This window comes from Trichosurus vulpecula, chromosome 1, assembly GCF_011100635.1.
Source record: "Trichosurus vulpecula isolate mTriVul1 chromosome 1, mTriVul1.pri, whole genome shotgun sequence".
Classification (NCBI taxonomy): domain Eukaryota; kingdom Metazoa; phylum Chordata; class Mammalia; order Diprotodontia; family Phalangeridae; genus Trichosurus; species Trichosurus vulpecula.
Genome location: NC_050573.1, coordinates 446877426 through 446896594, shown reverse-complemented (window position 1 = coordinate 446896594; position 19169 = coordinate 446877426). Strand labels below are relative to the sequence as shown.

Sequence of the window (19169 nt, the reverse complement as noted above, 5' to 3'; positions counted from 1 at the left end):
TGGACAGGTTGCAGTAGCTAGAGGTAGAAGAGGAAACTTACACTGATCCTTCTTATATTAAAGGAAGGTTACATAGTCTTGTAGATTCTTTTAATTTAGCTTATGGGTAGCTGTAGACAGAAGAATCAATAAGGAACCCGTTATTCATAACCGAACCTCATCTTAGTGTTCTTTGGGTAGCTAGGTGGTCAAGTGGATAGATCACTGGGCTTGGAATCAGGAAGACTCATCTCTCTCTGAGTTCAAATGTGGCCTTAGATACTTACTAGCTGTGTGACTTCGGGCAAGTCACTTAACCCTGTTTGCCTCAGTTTCATTATCTGTAAAATATGCTGGAGAAGGAAATGACAAACTAGTGTCTTTGCCAAGAAAACCCCAAATGGGCTTACAAAGAATTGGACACAACTGAAAAATGGCTGGATAGGCAACAAAGATATTTAACAATTTCCTCCCCTTAATGTTTAGGGAGTACCCACCAATAACTTCAGACCAGCAGAGACAGCTTTATAAGAAAAATTTTGACAGTGGCCTACAAGAATACAAGAGCCTACAAGCAGAAATTGATGAAATCAACAAAGAGCTGTCCCGCCTGGATAAAGAATTAGATGACTATCAAGAAGAAAGTGAGGAATACATGGTGAGTTTCCAGAGATTGAAAACCTCTTCACAAAAAAACTAGAGGAAGTAAACACTGGTTTGATGATGAACAGAATAAATTCTGAATGAGTTGTATGGTATCAGTAACATTTACATTCATGTCCCAGCAAAAGCACTATTAATCTTGAATTTATCCAATTCAAAACTTTGGGGACCTTTATTTTACCTTGATAAACAGTCTGAGGCTTTGTTTTGTAAAAACCAGTGATTCTCTCTGAAAATAGTATTAACATAAAGAAGTCTTCAATCTAGACAACACTCCCTAGCCTCATGAAGTCTATCTAAAATGTAAAAGAGGCTTTTGGAGTTAGTAAAGGAAACAGGAGCTTGCCTATCTGTATCATTTTAGCTTTTCTTTGCCTATGTGGATGACATCTATGAAGTGCCATGAGATAACATGGCACTGTTTTTTTTCTTTTAAACATAATTCGGGGTTTGAAGCCTCAGAGTAAATTAGAGGACTCTAGGATAATTATAATTATGCTTAAGATAAATGCCACAATAAGCATGCATTTGCCTGTGTTTCTCCTTAATAGGCTGCTGCTGATGAATATAATCGACTGAAGGAAGTGAAAGCGGTAAGTATTATCTATTTCTTAATTTCTCTATGATCTATTCTCTTAAAAAATTCAGTTGAGTGAATATTTATGAAATGTCTATCACATACAAAGCATTGTCAGACCTTAGGAATGATATACAATATAAATTGTTAGCGTCCCAGTCCTTAGGCAGCTTGCAATGTAGTAGGGGTGATTTTTTTTTTAATGTGCATATTAGCAGTAGCATATGGTAAACCCTTCTTCTGATGACTCTGCAATGTAATGTAGGATTTGGAAGCTTCTTCAGAACTGGGGCAGAAGCTTCAAGTAGAGGGTGAGGGCCAGTCTTCTCAGCACTAGCCTACCTCATTTTGGAGAAGCTTATGATAATATACTGCTGTTACTCTATACAATGTTCTTCTGATTCTGCTCATTTCACTTTGTATCAGTTCAAGTCAGCTTTTCCAGGTTTTTCTGAGAACTAGATGTTATTTTGCATTTTTCTTCCTCTTTACCATTTATGTTCTATCCTTTCCAGTTGGTAGAACATTCACTGTGGAAGAGAAAACCCAGGCAAAAGGAAATTGAGAGCTGAGCTTTCTTAATAGTCATCTGTTGCCATCTTGTGCTCCTAGAATAACTGTCCCATCCCACTTATTTTCCTCTTTTCCTGAGCAGAGCTTTAAAAATACACTTTTTGTTGCTCTGTGTGATGGATAGAGGGTTGCCCTAACAGCTAGGAAGAAATGGCTTAAAGTCCCATTTGTGACATATACTATGTGACCCTGGGTACTTAGCCTCTCTGAGCTCTAGCACACTGATGTCAAACTCAAATAGAAATGGGGTGCCATACATCAAGATCCCTGAGGGCTACATATTGACTTTGGAAACCATACAATATTAAATATTGTATTTCTATTTGTGTTAAATATTCTCCAATTACATTTTCATTTGGTTTGGGCAGCATTAGGGAATTGTGTATTATTTGACCCTTCTGCTCTAGCATACTGTCTGAGACTATTAAGTTTCAGAGAAGGTTCCACCTTGTGTTAGTAGAAGTAGTTTGCTCATTTGGGGGTTGCCAGTCCTAATTCTTATTCCATTGTTGTTCCTAGTATCTATGGCCTTCAATTCATTATGGACTGATGAAATTCTTAGAAAACCATGGTATTTTTTTATTCATCCTCAGTTATTTGCTCCTTTTTTGTAATTCATATGTACATTTTTGAACACATTTGGATGAGAAACAGCATGGCATAGTATTTAGGTCTCTGGACTTGGGGTTAAGAAATCTTGAGATTAAATCTTGTATCAGACATTTACCAGTTGTATGCTCCTTGAAAAGTCATTACCTTTTCTGAGACTCAGTTTCCTCATCTGTAAAATGGTGATGATATCTACAGCACTTACATCATAGAATGGATAAGTTATTGTCATATAAGACCTGACAGAGCTCTTTGAGAGTATCTTTCCTGCCTTTCTCTCTTTCGATTATATTTGCAAGATTGGAAAATGTGGCTTATTGGCCCTTGCTAAGAATCCAGTGTTCTTAAACTATGGTGCAGAAATCCAAATCCTATGGCTCCAAATCTCAGGCACCATCTTTTTACTCAGCAGTTGACTTCTGAAATCTAATGATCTTCTTTGAATTTCTTACCTTCAATGAGCAATAGTGGTAAAATTTTACCCACCTTATCCTCTTTTCAAAGATGTTTGTTTTTCTTTCCCATGACTTTCCAATCTTTAGAAACACATTCTAGGTTCTTTTGGATGGTTTCATTTGTTCTCATATGAATCGTCAGAGGTGGTTGTCACCGTTAATAATTTTTGTCAGTGTAGATGACCATGAAAGACAAAGAAAACAGACATCTTATTCCTGATGGTCAATTAAATAAAAAGCTCCTTTGGTTCCCCTTGCAAATAGTTACCAACTTCCACTAACTATCCTTCTCTTCCTGTGAGCATTTTTGGAAGACCTCTCACCTGGTGAAATCTATCGATCCCATATCCTCATTCTTTGAAGCACAAGAAGCTGATTTCTTCTTAACATAGTCCAATTTTCTTTATAGAAAAAGTCTCAAAAAAAGTCTCAGTCCTATTATTATAACTCCAAATATTCGTTGTTCTTTCTTCCCTTCCTTCTCTGTCATATTTTCCTAATGTCCATCCTTCTAAGAATGATGAGACTCCCCCTCTATGTAAAAATCCTTTTTGTCCGTTTTGTTTTTTCCCTAAAACAGTTGGTTTTTTTCCCCCAAGCAACACTTCGTTGTCTCTGATAACCTGGAGAGTAGAACTGTATTCCTCCAGCCCTTTCTACTTTCTCCTTTTAGGTAGAGACCAACTTGAACTTTGTTCATATAAAAATGTTATGTATTTGCTGGCAGGAACCCATAGAACACAATTTGCAGGTCACAGTAAAATTATCCTTGCCCCTGAAACTTGCAAGAAGAAAGTTCCCACAGTCCTATATCTTTTTGGTAGCTATCGATTAATGTCTGTGATTGGCTTCTGACACCAAATCTTCTATTTGGGAGATGTGAAACTCAAGATGAGAATATTATGAAATGTATTGACCTCATTTCACCTTGCCACTTGTCCTCAGAAGCTCCCTTCACTTCCCTAAGTGTTATGCTCTCTGCTTGTGCTTGGAGAATTAAGCTTATTTTATATAGGAGACACAGTAAGACATAAGGACATAAGCTAAAATTCAATTATCTAATGAAATCTCCCTACTCATTTTATCTAGCTGGTGCCTCCTAAACCTTTGCCCTACTTGAGCAGACATGACTCACCCAGTAAAAATAAGTTTTTGAAGCCTTTAGGGTTTTATCTTTTCTTTGTCCCCTTCCCCCACTCCCCACTGTACATGATGTCCTTGCTTGTCACAACTTCTGCTTTTGCTGATTGTCATGAGTTGGATTGTGGGTGTGGTTGGAGGGAAGAACAAACACACATATACACACAGTTCTATCAAAACTCTGAAGTTTTTGGAAATTCTCCCATAATATTAATTCCAAAAATGCTAGGTCACTAATATGGGCCACTTACTGGCTGCTCCAGCTTAATTCCTGAGAAATTGTTTAAGATTTGATAGGGAGGGGGGAGAATAGACAAATTATATGTGTGTGTGACAAGTATTAAAGTTTTGTTGCCTTTTGTTTTTATACCAGAATAATTTCCCCTTAAGCACACTCCTATTGAATTCTTTGTTGTGATAAAGAAAAAAATTTGAACAGAGCCAATTAATCAGTAGACTTAAGTAGCCCCACCCTGACAATATAGCATCCACAGTCTCTGTCTTTATAGTTGAGGGTTGAAGGGGAGAGTTCATTATTTCTCTAGAAAGGAGATAATTAACACTCATAACTAGCTAAAATGTCCCTGTCACAGTTGACAGATTCTGACTTACTAGAACACTTAAAGTGCTTTTGACTTTTTTTTTAAAGTTTTTCAGTGTACAAAATGAAAGAGAAAATGTATATCCTTATCTGCCCATTAGAGCTATTCATCTTATAATGTTGTGGGATCTCTAAAAAGAGAACCCACAGAAGGCATTGGGATAATTTTTCTCTAATTCTTTCTTTCCCTCTTTTTTTTTTTTAGTCTGCAGATTATAAGAATAAGAAGAAATATTGCAAGCAGCTGAAAAGCAAATTGTCTCATATCAAAAAGATGGTTGCGGATTATGATAGACAAAAAACATAAAGTCAGTGACTGGAAGGTTTGAGAGACTGTAGAGTATATCCTTGCCTTCTCTGCAAATGCCTTAACCAATGTTGTCTGAAGACAAAATATCTCTAGAGTGTAATCAATGAGAAGATATCTCTTTGCGACCTTTATAAAGTTTTGGTACCTAAAGCTAATTCAGTGGCATCAGTGTTGATATATTTTATAATGCTTTTTGGTAACTCACCTTTACATTCTGACATTAAGGGTTTTAGTCTTTTAAATTTAGGTACTAGTATTAAGGACCAAATATATTTTGAAGACTTAACCTTAATGACTACTTCAGATGTCACCAGCGCTATCTGTAACTTACACTCCAGTCTCCTTTGTCTTCTCAACTGGACATGTAACCTCATTGAAAAGCTCTCTCCACAATAGAGTTGCTACTGTTTTAGCTCACAATTCAGGTGAACTCTATATAAAACTCTGAATATATTAAAAATGAAGGTCTTTGCCTTAAATATATTCATGTCTACTATATATGCTGCATTCTAAACCACAGCCCCATTGATTCCTTCTTAGTGGCTTGAAAATTGTGAACTATTTTCCTCAGCTGATGCTACCTAACCAAAATTATGCAAAAATATCAAGTGTATGAAATTTTAAGTGTATATATTTTACTTTTTTAATCAGGGCATTTAGACTCATGATGATGTAGGTTAGAATTTCTGTCATGTATTTTTGAATGACTGTCATTCACCTGTTTTCGTTTACATGTTTTTTTTTAACCAATTAGATTCTTTGTATAATAAAACATAAATTACTTTTGTAATACAGTTATAACTTGAACTATATCTTACTGGAACTTTTCAGCCCTTTACATAATTTTATCGACGAATCAACCTGGTTAATTAGTAACACACCCTTTTTTGATATTATGTGAGTGCTCATCATGTTAGCATATGGAAAAACCTTACATACTCAGTGGTAGTAATTCTGGTGGTAGCAGTGTGAAGAGGTCTATTCACACTATGCTGGTTGTTGATTATGCTAATTGTTAGGTTGTTGAGTTTTTGGATAGTGACAACAGTTTTATGTGAAAAGTGGAGATGACATGGCAATTAATGTAATAGAGATTTCCAGTGGTGTCATTCAGTCTAAGTGTGTTCCATTTATTCTCAAGTTATGAGTAGTCAAATAAATTTAGCTCAACTAGTGCTGACTGCTGTTCATCTTACCATTGTTTAGAAATGCTTTCATAAAAAGTCAGTGGTGTACTTTAAAAAATTATCCTAAGACTTTTAAGTATTCAGCTTTAATCTTTAGTGTATTGAAGACACTTACCAGATATGACTTACTAATAATAATGATGAAGTATCATTTACAAAGACATGAGTCATTGGCAAAAGGATGTGTCCTGTTATATTGGTTATTGAATTAATTTCTTCAAATTGAAGAAATTTATATTTTTCTGTGTGCTATATACATGAAAGAGCATAGTCCATTAACCTCAAAGAATAGTATATTCATACCTTAAGCTTTCACTAATTAAAAGGTATTACTGTATTGGATATCAGATTGAGTTTTACTTCTTGAATTCATTTTTACTTTTTCTTAATGGGTTTTAAAAAAATAATACACTTGTTTGACATCGTGTGTTATAATATGTATTGAATTTTCAAAGTGGATTTTCCTAGTCCTATAATTAGTTTTATTTTTGTTGTTTAGGCTTTTTCCACTTATGTCTGACTCTTTGTGACTCCATTTTTTGAGGAGGTTTTGGCAAAGATACTACAGTGATTTGCCATTTCCTTCTCCAGCTCGTTTACAAATGAGGAAACTTAGGGTTAAATGACTTGCTCAGGGTCACACAGCTGTTAAGTGTTTGAGGCCAGATTTAAACTCAGGAAAATGAGTCTTCCTGACTCCAGCCCTGGCAATCTATCCACTGTACTATCTTGTTGCCCCTACATAGTAACTATAAAGATAAAACAGGATTACAATGAAGAGATATGAGAAGAAACCTCTGATCTACCCCTTCATGAAGGGGGGGAACGGTTTCACAGGTCTTATATTTTGCATATATTTTCAGATTTTTCAGCATATTGATAATTTGTGCTGACTTTTTCCCCTCTAAAAAGATACAGTTTGTCATATGGGATTACCCTCTGAGACACGGAAGGGGAAAGGAAATATGGGATAACTGTGGTGATGTTAAAAAACAGAAAATATCAATAAAGCCTTTTTTTTGTATTATATAGAACCCCTAGACTGTATATAAGGATCCTTGCTCCCTGTACATTGATTTAGAAAACCACGTATCCACATATTAACATTGTCTATGTTTTATTGTTTTTTAATTTATCTTAAATATTTCTCAATTATTTTTAAATCTGGTTCAGGATCCCTCTAGTGTGTTGCAGCCCTATATTTGCAACTTTACACTATTATAGTCATTGTGTATATGTGTAGGATTTTCCTGGTTCGTAGAAGTTTTCCTGTGACTCTCTGAATTCTTTACATTTATCATTTCTGACAGTATGACCCATGTAAGTTTTACATTAATATACCACAGTTTGTTCAGCCATATCTTAGTTGACAAGCATTAACTTTGTTTCCAGTTTCTTATTATTGTAGAAAGTGCTGCTATTGTATTTTTTTTTAATCAATGGGATTTTTTTTTCTGTCTTCGACCTCACAGGGATATGTACCCAACAGAAGGATTGAGGAGTCTGAACAGTTTAGTGTTGGTAACATTTTTGCAAAATTTGAAACCTTTCCAGAACCACCAGGCCCAATAATAGTTCCACATGTGCAATAGCATGCTTCCCTTTCCATAGCCCCTTTAACATTGATTATCTGCCATTTTGAAGACTGTGAAGCTTGAAACCTTAGTATGGTTTTAATTTTCATTTCTCTTATTAGTGATTTGGAATTTTTTATTATATAATTGCTGATGGTTTGCAATTCTTTTGAATACTGTTAATAATGATTTCATATATCGTCAAACCATTCATATGTTAACTAGGTTTAGGTTTGTTTAGGGCAGCAAAGTGGTGCAGTGGATAGGGCACTGCACCTGGAGTCAGGAAGACTCATCCTCTTGAGTTCAAATCCAGCCTCTGATACTTACTGGCCGTGTGACCCTGGGCAAATCTTTTAACCCTGTTTGCTTCAGTTTCCTCATCTGTAAAATGAGAAGAAAATGGCCAACCACTCCACTATCTTTGGCATGAAAGCCCCAAATGTGATCACAAAAAGTAGACATGACTGAATAACAACAAAGGTTCCCTGAGCTGCCTTTTTTTTCTCTTCATTACAAGAGATGGCTTGCTGTGTAGGTGTTGAGAGCAGTTTTTGGAAATGTAAAACCAAAAGATAATCAAGAGAGTTTTTTTTTTAAAGAACTATTCTTGTCCTTTGATTATTTAGGGAAATAACATTAACTATTGGGGAATAGTTCTTGGTATTTTATAATTATCAATTTCCTTCTGGATATCACATTCATTAAAAATATTTTATATGAAGACTTTTCCCCCAATTCATCAATTTCTTGTTACATTTATTTTATTTGTGTAAAAGCTTAATTTTATATAGTCAAAATTGCTTTGTTTTTTCTTTTATACTCTGTTAGACAGTTTTACTGTTTAGCCATAGTGGTGAAGGCTATTTCCTTTCAAACACATACAACTCAAGTTAGAATTGCTTCTGCAATCACTGTAGCATCAGTGTGCTAAACCCTCATTATTTGAAACTTAAGAGTTCCCTTTAGAATGTAAATTAATTGCATAAACTGATGTTTTTTAATATTACCTTTCTGTTTTGGTTTTTTTTGGGGGGGGTTTAGTAAGCTAGTCTGACATAACATGGATAGGGCCAACATAAATAGTGAACTCTTTCAATTATGTGAACTAATGAAATAATGATCAGACTAATCTAGAATTATGGATAATTATCCTATCACTTGAGAATGAATTTTTTAAAATTTCTATTTAAATAAACTTATACCTAACACTTCAGAGAAAACAATGCAGCCTTGCTTTAAATTAAGGAGTGAATTCCTTTTAAAGGCAAGATTTCGGGGGGTGGAGCCAAGATGGTGGCAGGAAAGCAGGGACTTGCTTAAGCTCTCCCCCAAATCCCTCCAAACACCTGTAAAAAATGGCTCTGAACAAATTCTAGAGCTGCGGAACCCACGAAATAGCAGAAGGAAACAGATCTCCAGTTCAGGAGAGCCTGCATGGTTGCCAGGAAGGGTCTATTGCACAGTGCTGACAGTGGAGGGTAGCCCAGTGTGGGCTGTGCCAGGACAGACCAGTTCCGGAGTCAGCCAGCCAGAACAGGCCTTGGGGACATGAAATAGTAAGCTGTGGCAGTTACCAGACTTCTCAACCCACAAATGCCAAAGAGCAGATTAGGGGGAAACCGTGGAATTGAATTCAGAGCGGTCTGGCTCCCAGTTCTGGAGGTGGAAGAGGTCTTGCAGCAGTGGCAGTAGCAGCAGCAGGAAGCTCCTGAGGCTGCCTCCAGAGCGCCAATGTCAGCAGCTTCCCGAGTCCCTGGCTCACATGGTGGGAGGAATGTAGCAGCAGATCAGAGCGGAAATGCAAGGAGTGCCTTTTGGGCACAAGGGCAGATTCTCTTGCTGTTCCCTGCTTGGATCTGAATTGCAGTCCTGCTTGGTGATTTTTGGGGGAAGAGGAGTGCTACTGTGACAGAACCTGGGGTGACTATGGAATAGAAGGAGCTCTGAAAACAGCAGTGCTTGGACCCTAAAGCTTGGGACAAAGTACTCTCTACAAGCAGTCATATCCTGACAAAAAGCTCAAGGGTCCAGTAGTTGTCTGGGAACATGAACAGGCACTGAAAACGAACTCAGACTCAAACTCAAACTCTATATTCCTTTTTTGGTGACAAAGAAGATCAAATCATACAGCCAGAAGAAGTCAACGAAGTCAAAGAGCCTACATCAAAAGCCTCCAAGAAAGATATGAATTGGGCTCAGGCCATGGAAGAGCTCAAAAAGGATTTGGAAAAGCAAGTAAGAGAAGTAGAGGAAAAATTGGGAAGAGAAATGAGAGTGATGCGAGAAAACCATGAAAAACAAGTCAATGACTTGCTAAAGGAGACCCAAAATAATACTGAAGAAAATAACACCTTAAAGAATAGACTAAGCCAAATGGCAAAAGAGCTCCAAAAAGCCAATGAGGAGAAGACTGTCTTGAAAGGCAGAATTAGCCAAATGGAAAAGGAGGTCCAAAAGACCACTGAAGAAAATACTACTTTAAAAATTAGATTGGAGCAAGTGGAAGCTAGTGACTTTATGAGAAATCAAGATATTATAAAACAGAACCAAAGGAATGAAAAAATGGAAGACAATGAAATATCTCACTGGAAAAACTACTGACCTGGAGAATAGATCCAGGAGAGATAATTTAAAAATTATTGGACTACCTGAAAGCCATGATCAAAAAAAGAGCCTAGATATCATCTTTCAAGAAATTATCAAGGAAAACTGCCCTGATATTCTAGAACCAGAGGGTAAAATAGAAATTGAAAGAATCCACTGATCGCCTTCTAAAAAAGATCCCAAAAAGAAAACTCCTAGGAATATTGTCACCAAATTCCAGAGTTTTAAGGTCAACGAAAAATACTGCAAGCAGCCAGAAAGAAACAATTTTAATATTGTGGAAACACAATTAGAATAACACAAGATCAAGCAGCTTCTACATTAAGGGATCAAAGGGCTTGGAATATGATGTTCCGGAGGTCAAAGGAGCTAGGATTAAAACCAAGAATCACCTACGTAGCAAAACTGAGTATTATGCTCCAAGGCCAAAATATGGACTTTCAATAAAATAGAGGACTTTGAAGCTTTCTCAATGAAAAGACCAGAGCTGAATAGAAAATCTGACTTTCAAATACAAGAATCAAGAAAAGCATGAAAAGGTAAACAAGAAAGAGAATTCATAAGGGACTTACTAAAGTTGAACTGTTATGTTTACATTCCTACATGGAAAGATGGTGTGTGTAATTCATGAGACCTTTCTCAGTATTAGGGGAGTTGAAGGGACTATAGGCAAAGGGCACATGGTGAGTTGAACATGAAGGGATGATATCTAAAAAAATGAAATTTAAGGGTGAGAGAGGAATATATTGATAGAAGGAGAAATGGAGTGACAGAATGGGGTAAATTATCTCACATAAAAGTGGCAAGAAAAAGCAGTTCTGTTGGAAGGGAAGAGGGGGCAGGTAAGGGGGAATGAGTGAATCTTACTCTCATTGGATTCAACTTCAGGGGGGAATAACATACACACTCAATTGGGTATCATACTCCACAGGAAAGTAAGGGGAAGGGGATGAAAAAAAGGGATGATAGAAGGGAGGGAAGATGGGGGGGAGGTAAGATAGGGGGAGGAGGTAATCAAAAGCAAACATTTGAAAAGGGACAGGGTCAAGGGAGAAAATTGAATAAAGGGGGACAGGATAGGATGGAAGGAAATATAGTTAGCCTTTCACAACATGTGGAAGTGTTTTGCATATGATACTTGTGTGATCTATTTTGAATTGCTTGCCTTCCTAGGGAGGGTGGGTGGGAAGGGAAGAGGGGAGAGAATTTGGAACTCAAAGTTTTAGAAGCAGATACTTAAAAAAATTTTTAAAAAGGGGGGTTTTGCATGCAGCTGGGAAACAAAATATATAGGGAATGGGGCATAGAAATCTATCCTGCCCTACAAGAATGTAAGGGGAAGGGGATGGCGAGGGGAATGGGGTGAAAGAGGGGAGGGCCGACTGGGGAATGAGGCAATCAAAATATATGCCATGTTGGAGTGGGGGGAGGGGTAGATATGGGTAGAAAATTTAACTCAAAATCTTGTGGAAATCAATATTGAAAACCAAAATATTAAATATATACAGAGGAAAAAAAAAGATTTCTCATGCAAGTTTCTTAGGGAATTCTTTCATGTTCTCTCTGCTTGGGGAGAGGTATCATTGCAAAGCATTAACTGAAGCAGAACTGTCATATAGAAGTTTTCTATTCAGTTAAGTCATAGAATCTCAATGCTGGACTGGCCCTAGGAATCAGCAGTCCTAGAGTGGCCCCTGATATGGACAATGTTCATTTCTTACCTGGGAGTCATAAGACTAATCTTGGTAGTCCTGCCTGGTACTGCCACTGAAAGTGGCACATTTTAATCTCAAATGAGCCTTCATACCCAGCCTGGCCTTGTTCTTGACTTTCTGGACTTCAAAACCATGCATCTACTGCTGTCTCATCCTGGAAATTCATTCTGTCACCACCTGGGGCCTCCTTACCCTGAAACATCCTACCATCCCTGGGGTCTGCTCATCCTGGAAGGTCCCTCTTCAATCCGACTACCTTCTCCCAGTAGTGAGTTCCTTAGAGCTCCATTTTGTGAAGAGACTCAGACCAGATTTCCTCATTCCCCCCTCCTGGCTCTGGCTCTAACTTTGGGTTTCAAAACCAAACCTCTATTGTTGTCTTATCTTAAACTTCCCTCAGCACCTCGGGCCTCCTGGCCCACACACATCCAACCACTTTTACAGAGTGTTTACCTGGGAATATCCCTTTGCAAAGCCCACCCCCTTCTACCATGTGTGAGTTCCTCCTGTAGCTTGTGAAGGGACTCAGGCCAGCTGACCTTTTACCTCCCAGCTCTGTTCCTCATCTCATTTCTGCTCCCTTTTGTATGTTGTCTTTTTCTGTTAGACTACAAGCTCCTTGAGGGCAAGGACTGTCTTTTTTGCTTGAATTTGTATTCTCAGCCCTTAGCACTGTGCTTAACACATAGTAAGCACTATAATGTTTCCTTTCTTCCTCACAGTAGCCATGTAGAACTGCCTCAGTTTTACAGATGAGGAAACCAGCTGAGAGCATCTTTGGTTATAGTACTCTTCCATATACAAGGTGTTCCTAAAGTCTGGATACATAGGCAAAAATGCATATTTTCAAGAAATGAAATGAATGAAATTTTCAACAACATTTTATTTAATTGGAATAATAACAAATAACATCCTCAATATGATTTCCATCATTTGTGGTGCAAAGGTTGATGCACTTTGCAAGATTCATGTGAACTTGATGCAGCAACTCCACATTTCCTATGTGTCCAGACTTTAGGAATGCCCTGTAGATTACATCTGGAGTACAATTATAAGCACCTCATTTCGGGAGGGACATGGAATGAATTTCTGTCCCAAGAGAGCAGTTACAATGGTGAGGGTACCAGAGACCACATCTTATGAGAACTGTGTGAGAAATAAATATTTATCTCATATTTAATAACTAATTATTGTATTGGGACCAAGGTTTTTCCCCTTTTCTACTTCCTCATCCAGAAATCAAACAGCATGGGGAAATTTACCCAGGCCAAGATCTAAACAAGAGAGTAAAAGAAATTCTAAGTTTGGACTAATGGGTGTATTCCTGCTCATTGTGTCTGCTCAGACAGGTCCTGGGGAAATGTTGATTCTCCCTATTATAAAGATGGGTGATAAGGGAATTGATGTCTCTTTGACTTCTACGTGAGTGACTCAAGTCATGCACCCTAAAATAGCCCACCTCTCATTTGATTAACCAATCAGAGTTGAGTAGGCACTCCTTGGGAACACTTCCTCCTCGAAGGGATACATATAAACTGCGACCCCACGACCATTAGTGGTCTTTGGTCTGAGAGACCAAATGACCATCCTTTTATTAGTAATCTGCTGGCCTTACTAACAAAATTATTAAAGTAACCCAGAAATTTGTCTCAAGCCTTTTTAAACATCACAACTAGTTGAAGAAGTAAGGATGAAAAAGAGAAAATATAGTAAGGATCTAGTAAATGTCTTCATATGTGAAGGGCTGTCTGTAGAAAGATGAATTCTACTTGTTCTTTTTGGGCTTGAGAGGCAGAACAAAGAATAGTAGGTGGAAGTTTCAGAAAGGAAGGTTTAGGTTTGATGGAGGGAGTTCAGGATTGGGAGGAAAGAAATCTCCATCAGAGGTCATCTAGCAAATGCCTTGCATTTTACAAATGAAATAAAATCCCAGAAAAGTTAAATCTCTCTTCAAAGGTCATGTAAGTACCAAGGGGAAGAGACAGAATTCTAACCTAGATCTTTTTACTTAAAATGCAGTATTTTTTTTAATTGCTCCATCCTTAGAAGCATGGAATGCACAAAGATAAAATTCCTCTTCATTGGAAGTCTTCAGGCAGAGGCTGGGTGACTCTCACTTGTTGAACGTATTGTAGAAGTGTTCTTTCATCAGGTACAGGTTGGACTAGATGGTATTCGAGATTAGTTCTTACTCTGAAATCCCCTAACCTCAGAGGCTGTCTAATTCAACTGATCTCCAAGAAGAAATCTTTATATACCATCATGAGTGCTCTTTTCCAGCTAGCTTCCCCAAAACCTATCAACATGGCATGATTACTTAAGTTATTTTTGTTAATTTAGTTGTGTATACAATATTTTGCACTTGATAATTTCAACAGATTTTTAGTAAGCACTGGTTATGTGCTGCAGGGTTTTGGGGAACAGTACTTCCCTACTTCAAGAAACACTGTAATAGAGGGGATATGAGACATGCACCGATGTATGGTGCATGTACTTTGCTGAGGGCAAAGTCCTGGGATTGGAACTTTTCACCAGTATTCCAAAAGGGTCCATGACACCAAAAAGTTCCAGTGGTGAATGCCAAATTCTTATCAGAATAGTGTTTTTAAATGTATAAAATACATAGGATTACACAGAAAAACAGTCATGTTGAAATACAGATATCAAACTTAAAAAAACCAAGATTATACACCCCAAGTTAAGAACCCCTGGTCTAGATAGTCTTAAGAAGAAGTAGAGGTAGGACATGGTTTTCCCTTTTGTTCTGATTCTTCTTTCACAACATGACTAACATGGAAATGTGTGTAATATGATTGTACATATGTAGCCTATATCAGATTGCAGGCTGTCTTGGGGATGGGGGAGGGGAGGAAAGGGGGAAAATTTAGAACTCAAAAGCTTATAAAAGTGAATGTTGAAAACAAAATAATTTTTAAAAAAGTAGTAGCAGAGGTAGAAAAGACCACTTTCAGCTGGGCCCTTCATGGAAGGCTTCGTGGAGGAAGTGGTATCTAATCTGTGTCATAAAGGAAGAGAGATTTTAACTGATCCAATTGGCATCCTCCCAATATCTCCGCTCTTAGATCTGTCTTATCAAAATAATCACAGATTGGACCATGTCATTCCCATGCTATAGTAAGGTTTCCTTTTGAGTATGTGTTGGACTATTGGGCCATCAAGGGTCCCTTCTAACTCAAATTCTATGATTCTGTGATTTTTTTTTCTTCATATCCTCAGCCCGAGGTAAGATGCCTTATATATGATGAGAGCTTCATAAATATGTATTGAATTCAATTGTTGAATAGGCAGAGATGATGGAGAATTTTTTCTGGGTATTGGGGGTGGTGAGCAAATAAACCTGCCTGTGCACAGAGCTGGTGACTGGGGTGATTTGGTTGGTGTCTGATTGTAAAGAGCCTTCCAATGGCAGATCACAGAGTTCCTGTTTCGTGTTATAGGTGATAGGGAGTGAACCAATGAAGGTTTTGGAATGACATGGAGAGACCTGTGCATTAGAAAGATTACTCTGAGAGTGACTGGATGTAGGGAATGAGGAAGAAGTAAAAGTCAAAGGTGACTGAGTGGTCAAGCCCTATGACTGGGAAGATGTGAAGCCATAAATCAGTTGACAAACCTTCATTAAGAATTTACAATGTAGCAGGCCCAGTACCAAGTGCTGATCCTACAAAGAAAACACAAAAACAGTCCTTGCCCTCAAGGAGATTGCATCACAACAAAGAGACATGTCTAGGTATGTAATATGCAGCGTAAGTACAAAGGGGACAATGGTAACCTTGGATAGGAAGGCACTAGCTGTTGGGGAGACTAGGGATTCCAAGGGGTGGTGCTCGGAAGGTGGATAGCCAGTGAAAAGGCATAGAGGGAAGAGATGATGTCATTTGAGAGAATCAGCAAGTAGGCCAATATGGCAGGACGATAGAGCAGAGGGCAGGTTTGTGGAAGGCACTAATATCTAACAAGAACAAAGAGGTAGGAAGGGGCAAGGTGGTACAGTGGAGAATGCAAGGCCTGGAGTCAGGAAGACCTGAGTTCAAATCTGGCTTCAGACACTTAGTAGCAATGTGACCTTGGGCAAGTCACTTAACCCTGTTTGCCTCAGTTTCCTCATCTGTAAAATGAGCTGGAGAAGGAAATGGCAAACCACTCCAGTATCTTTGCCAAGAAAACCCCCAACAGGGTCACAAAGGGTTGGACACAACTGAAATGACTGAACAACAACACAAGGGGCAAGGTCATTAAGGACTTTAAAAGCCAAACAGATGGCTTTATCTTTGTTCCTGGAGAAAAATAGGGAATCACTGGAATATCTTGAATAGTAAATGATGTGGTTAGATCTGCATTTTAGGAAAAGTTCTTTGGTGGCTGTATGATAGATTGGAGTTGGGAGAGGCTCGAGGCAGGGCAACCATATAGGAGGCTATTGCAAACTGCCCAGTTGTCATGAAGGACTGAACTTGGGTGGTGGCTGTGTGACATTGGTACCTGAAGTTTCTCAACTTCATGGGCTGGGTCTCTTGGACAAAGTACTCATATTTTTTTTCAAAACTTTGTTTGAATCATTTCACAAGCTGAAAGTCCTTTTGACTGAATCATATTTTTCATTACCTGATCCTGCCCATTTTAAGCACAATTAGTTAGGAGTGACAGGTGTTAGACAATGTTAGTCAGGAAAGACTTCCTCCTAGGTGGGACTTGCATTGGATCTGGTGCTGAGAGGGAAGGGGTGTGGAGAAGCATCTGGCATTACAAGTGAGGTAAATTTTGGCATACAGCTAGTCTCTAACTTATCAAGCTCATTTATAAATTAGTTTGTTTGGATAGTCAGTCAACAAGCATTTTTTAAATGCCTACTATGTGCCAAGCCGAGAAAACCCCAAATGGCATCACAGAGAGTGGGCCAATGGCTGAAGCGACTCAACAACAATAAAATGTGCCAGGCACTATGCTAAGCACTGGCAACAGAAAGGCAGAAAACTAAACAAAACCCAGTCACTGCTCTCAAGATGTCTGATGGGGGAGACACATGTAAACAACTAGGTACAAACAAGATACAGACGAGATAAATTGGAATCTCAGAGGTAAAGCACCAAGATCAAGCCCAACTGGAGAAGGCATTGTTCGACATTTTCAAAAAGACATTCTTTCCTTTGAAAGAATGTTTTCCATAGGATTAGGTTCCTACATGAGCTCACAAATATCTGTAGAAACCACAATAAATGTTTAGTGATTGCTCCTTTGCCTTTGCACAGGCTATATGGGTCCAGAAGGCTCTCCCTCCTAACATGGGTCTCTCAAAACTGCTAGCACTGGGGGCAGCTAGGTGGCTCAGTGGAGTAAGCACTGGCCCTGGAGTTAGGAGGATCTTAGTTCAGATTTGACCTCAGATACTTATTAGCTGTGTGACCCTGGGCAAGTCACTTAACCCTGATTGCCTTAAAAAAAAAAAAAAACCAAACCAAACAACCCAACAAAACCTACTTGCTCTCTTCAAGGTTCAGTTAAAGCTTCACTGCCTTTCAGAGGCATTTCCTTAATCTCTCAGTTGTATCCCACCCTAACTCCCATCACTTCATGTTTAGTTTATATATACAGTATCTTATGCTTACTTAAATATAGTATCTTATATTTACTTAACTGAGCATGTAACTCCCTGTTGTTGTTCAGTTGTGTCCACTTTCCGTGACCCTATTTGGGGTTTTCTTGGCAAAGATACTGGACTGGTTTGCCATTTCCTTCTCCAGCTCATTTTACAGATGAAGAAACCGGGGTTAAGTGATCGCTCCTTTGCCTTTGCACAGGCTGCACAAGTCCAGAAGGCTCTTCCTCCTCACAATGGTCTCTCAAAACTACTAGCTCTGGGGCCAACTAGGTGGCTCAGTGGACAAAACACTGGCCCTGGAGTTAGAAGGATCTGAGTTCAGATTTGACCTCTGATACTTATTAGCTGTATGACCCTGGGCAAGTCACTTACAAGGTTAAGTGACTTGCTCCGGCTTATAAAGATAGTAAGTGAGACTGGATTTAAACTCAGTTCTTCCTGACTCCAGGCCTGGCAAACTATCCACTGCACCACCTAGCTCCCTAGTATCATATTATCTCAATTTTGTATTTGATTCCCCATCACAAAGCAAGGTGCCTGACCCATAGTAGACATTTCCTGACTCTTGATGCTTCTTGATTCACTAGTATCGAAGGTACTAGCTAGATACTATTATTTATAATACTGCTTTTGTGGGAAAAGATCTCAGGAACATATTTATCCTAATCCTGGCGGCAGGAGCCAGGGGCCTCTGGGGGAAGAGCATTCCCTCAATATCTTCCAAGCTGGTAGAAGGCTTCACTTGAAAGAGGTTATGGGAGACTATGAGTGTTCACAAATGAGAGAACAATAAATGCACAGGGTCATGTTATGTAAAAATAGCAACTTATATGAGACAGAATTGACACACTTAAGGCTACATCCATGAAACTGATTTAGGCCTCCGCAGGAAGGGATCTGGAAAAGAAAAAGAAGTTAAACGCAAGAAGAGAATTCATTAGAGGGAGAACAGAGGAAAAGAGATGAGGTGGACAGAGCAGTACCCCTTGCAAAGATGCCCAAGATCCTCAAGTCTCAGTGCCTTCAGGTATCTATCTCCTTTTCTGCTCTATGTTCCCACTCCTCCCTCCTCTCCCCAAACCTACTCCAAGTCCGGACATGCCTCAGGCTGGTTTAGTATTCCTTATTTCTGTCTACCTCCAGTAGCATCCAGGCAGGTCCCAACCCTCCTCTGCCACATTTATGGCTATCTTGGTGGGGGGGGGGGCGCGGGGTGAGGGTGGAGAAAGACTGATAACTCCTATGGATCAGCCTCTTTAATGTTCACAACAACCCTGGGAGACAGGTAGAGGAGGAGAAGAGAATAAGCATTTATACAGCTCCTAGTAGGTACATGGCACTGTGCTAAGTTTCAATTATTATCTCAGTTTTCACAACAACCCTGGAATGTAGGTGCTATAATGATACCCATTTTATGGTTGTGGAAATTGAGGCAGACATGAGCTAAGTGACTTGTCAAGGGATAGAGGCTGCTTTTGAGATCTAAGTCTTGAGTCACTTGGTAGTGTAATGATCCCCTTTTGAATATAAACCCAGGACTAGAATGGGTCAAGTGGCTT

The 19169-nt window shown here is 38.7% G+C and overlaps 1 protein-coding gene across 5 annotated transcripts in view; it reads left to right on the top strand.

Annotated features, from left to right (window-relative positions):
• The window catches only part of OCLN (occludin), a 55856-nt gene extending 49776 nt beyond the window's left edge, over nucleotides 1–6080 (top strand). For 4 of the 5 annotated variants that reach the window (XM_036736916.1, XM_036736939.1, XM_036736923.1 and 1 more), the window contains exons 7-9: nucleotides 466–637; nucleotides 1194–1235; nucleotides 4803–4958. In XM_036736916.1, coding sequence (XP_036592811.1) covers nucleotides 466–637; nucleotides 1194–1235; nucleotides 4803–4904 — 316 coding nt within the window. In that variant the 3' untranslated portion in view covers nucleotides 4905–4958. Of the gene's footprint in view, nucleotides 1–465; nucleotides 638–1193; nucleotides 1236–4802 lie in introns of all 5 variants that reach the window. The other variant, XM_036736908.1, reaches the window with a different exon arrangement.
• Nucleotides 6081–19169: the final 13089 nt, after the last annotated feature.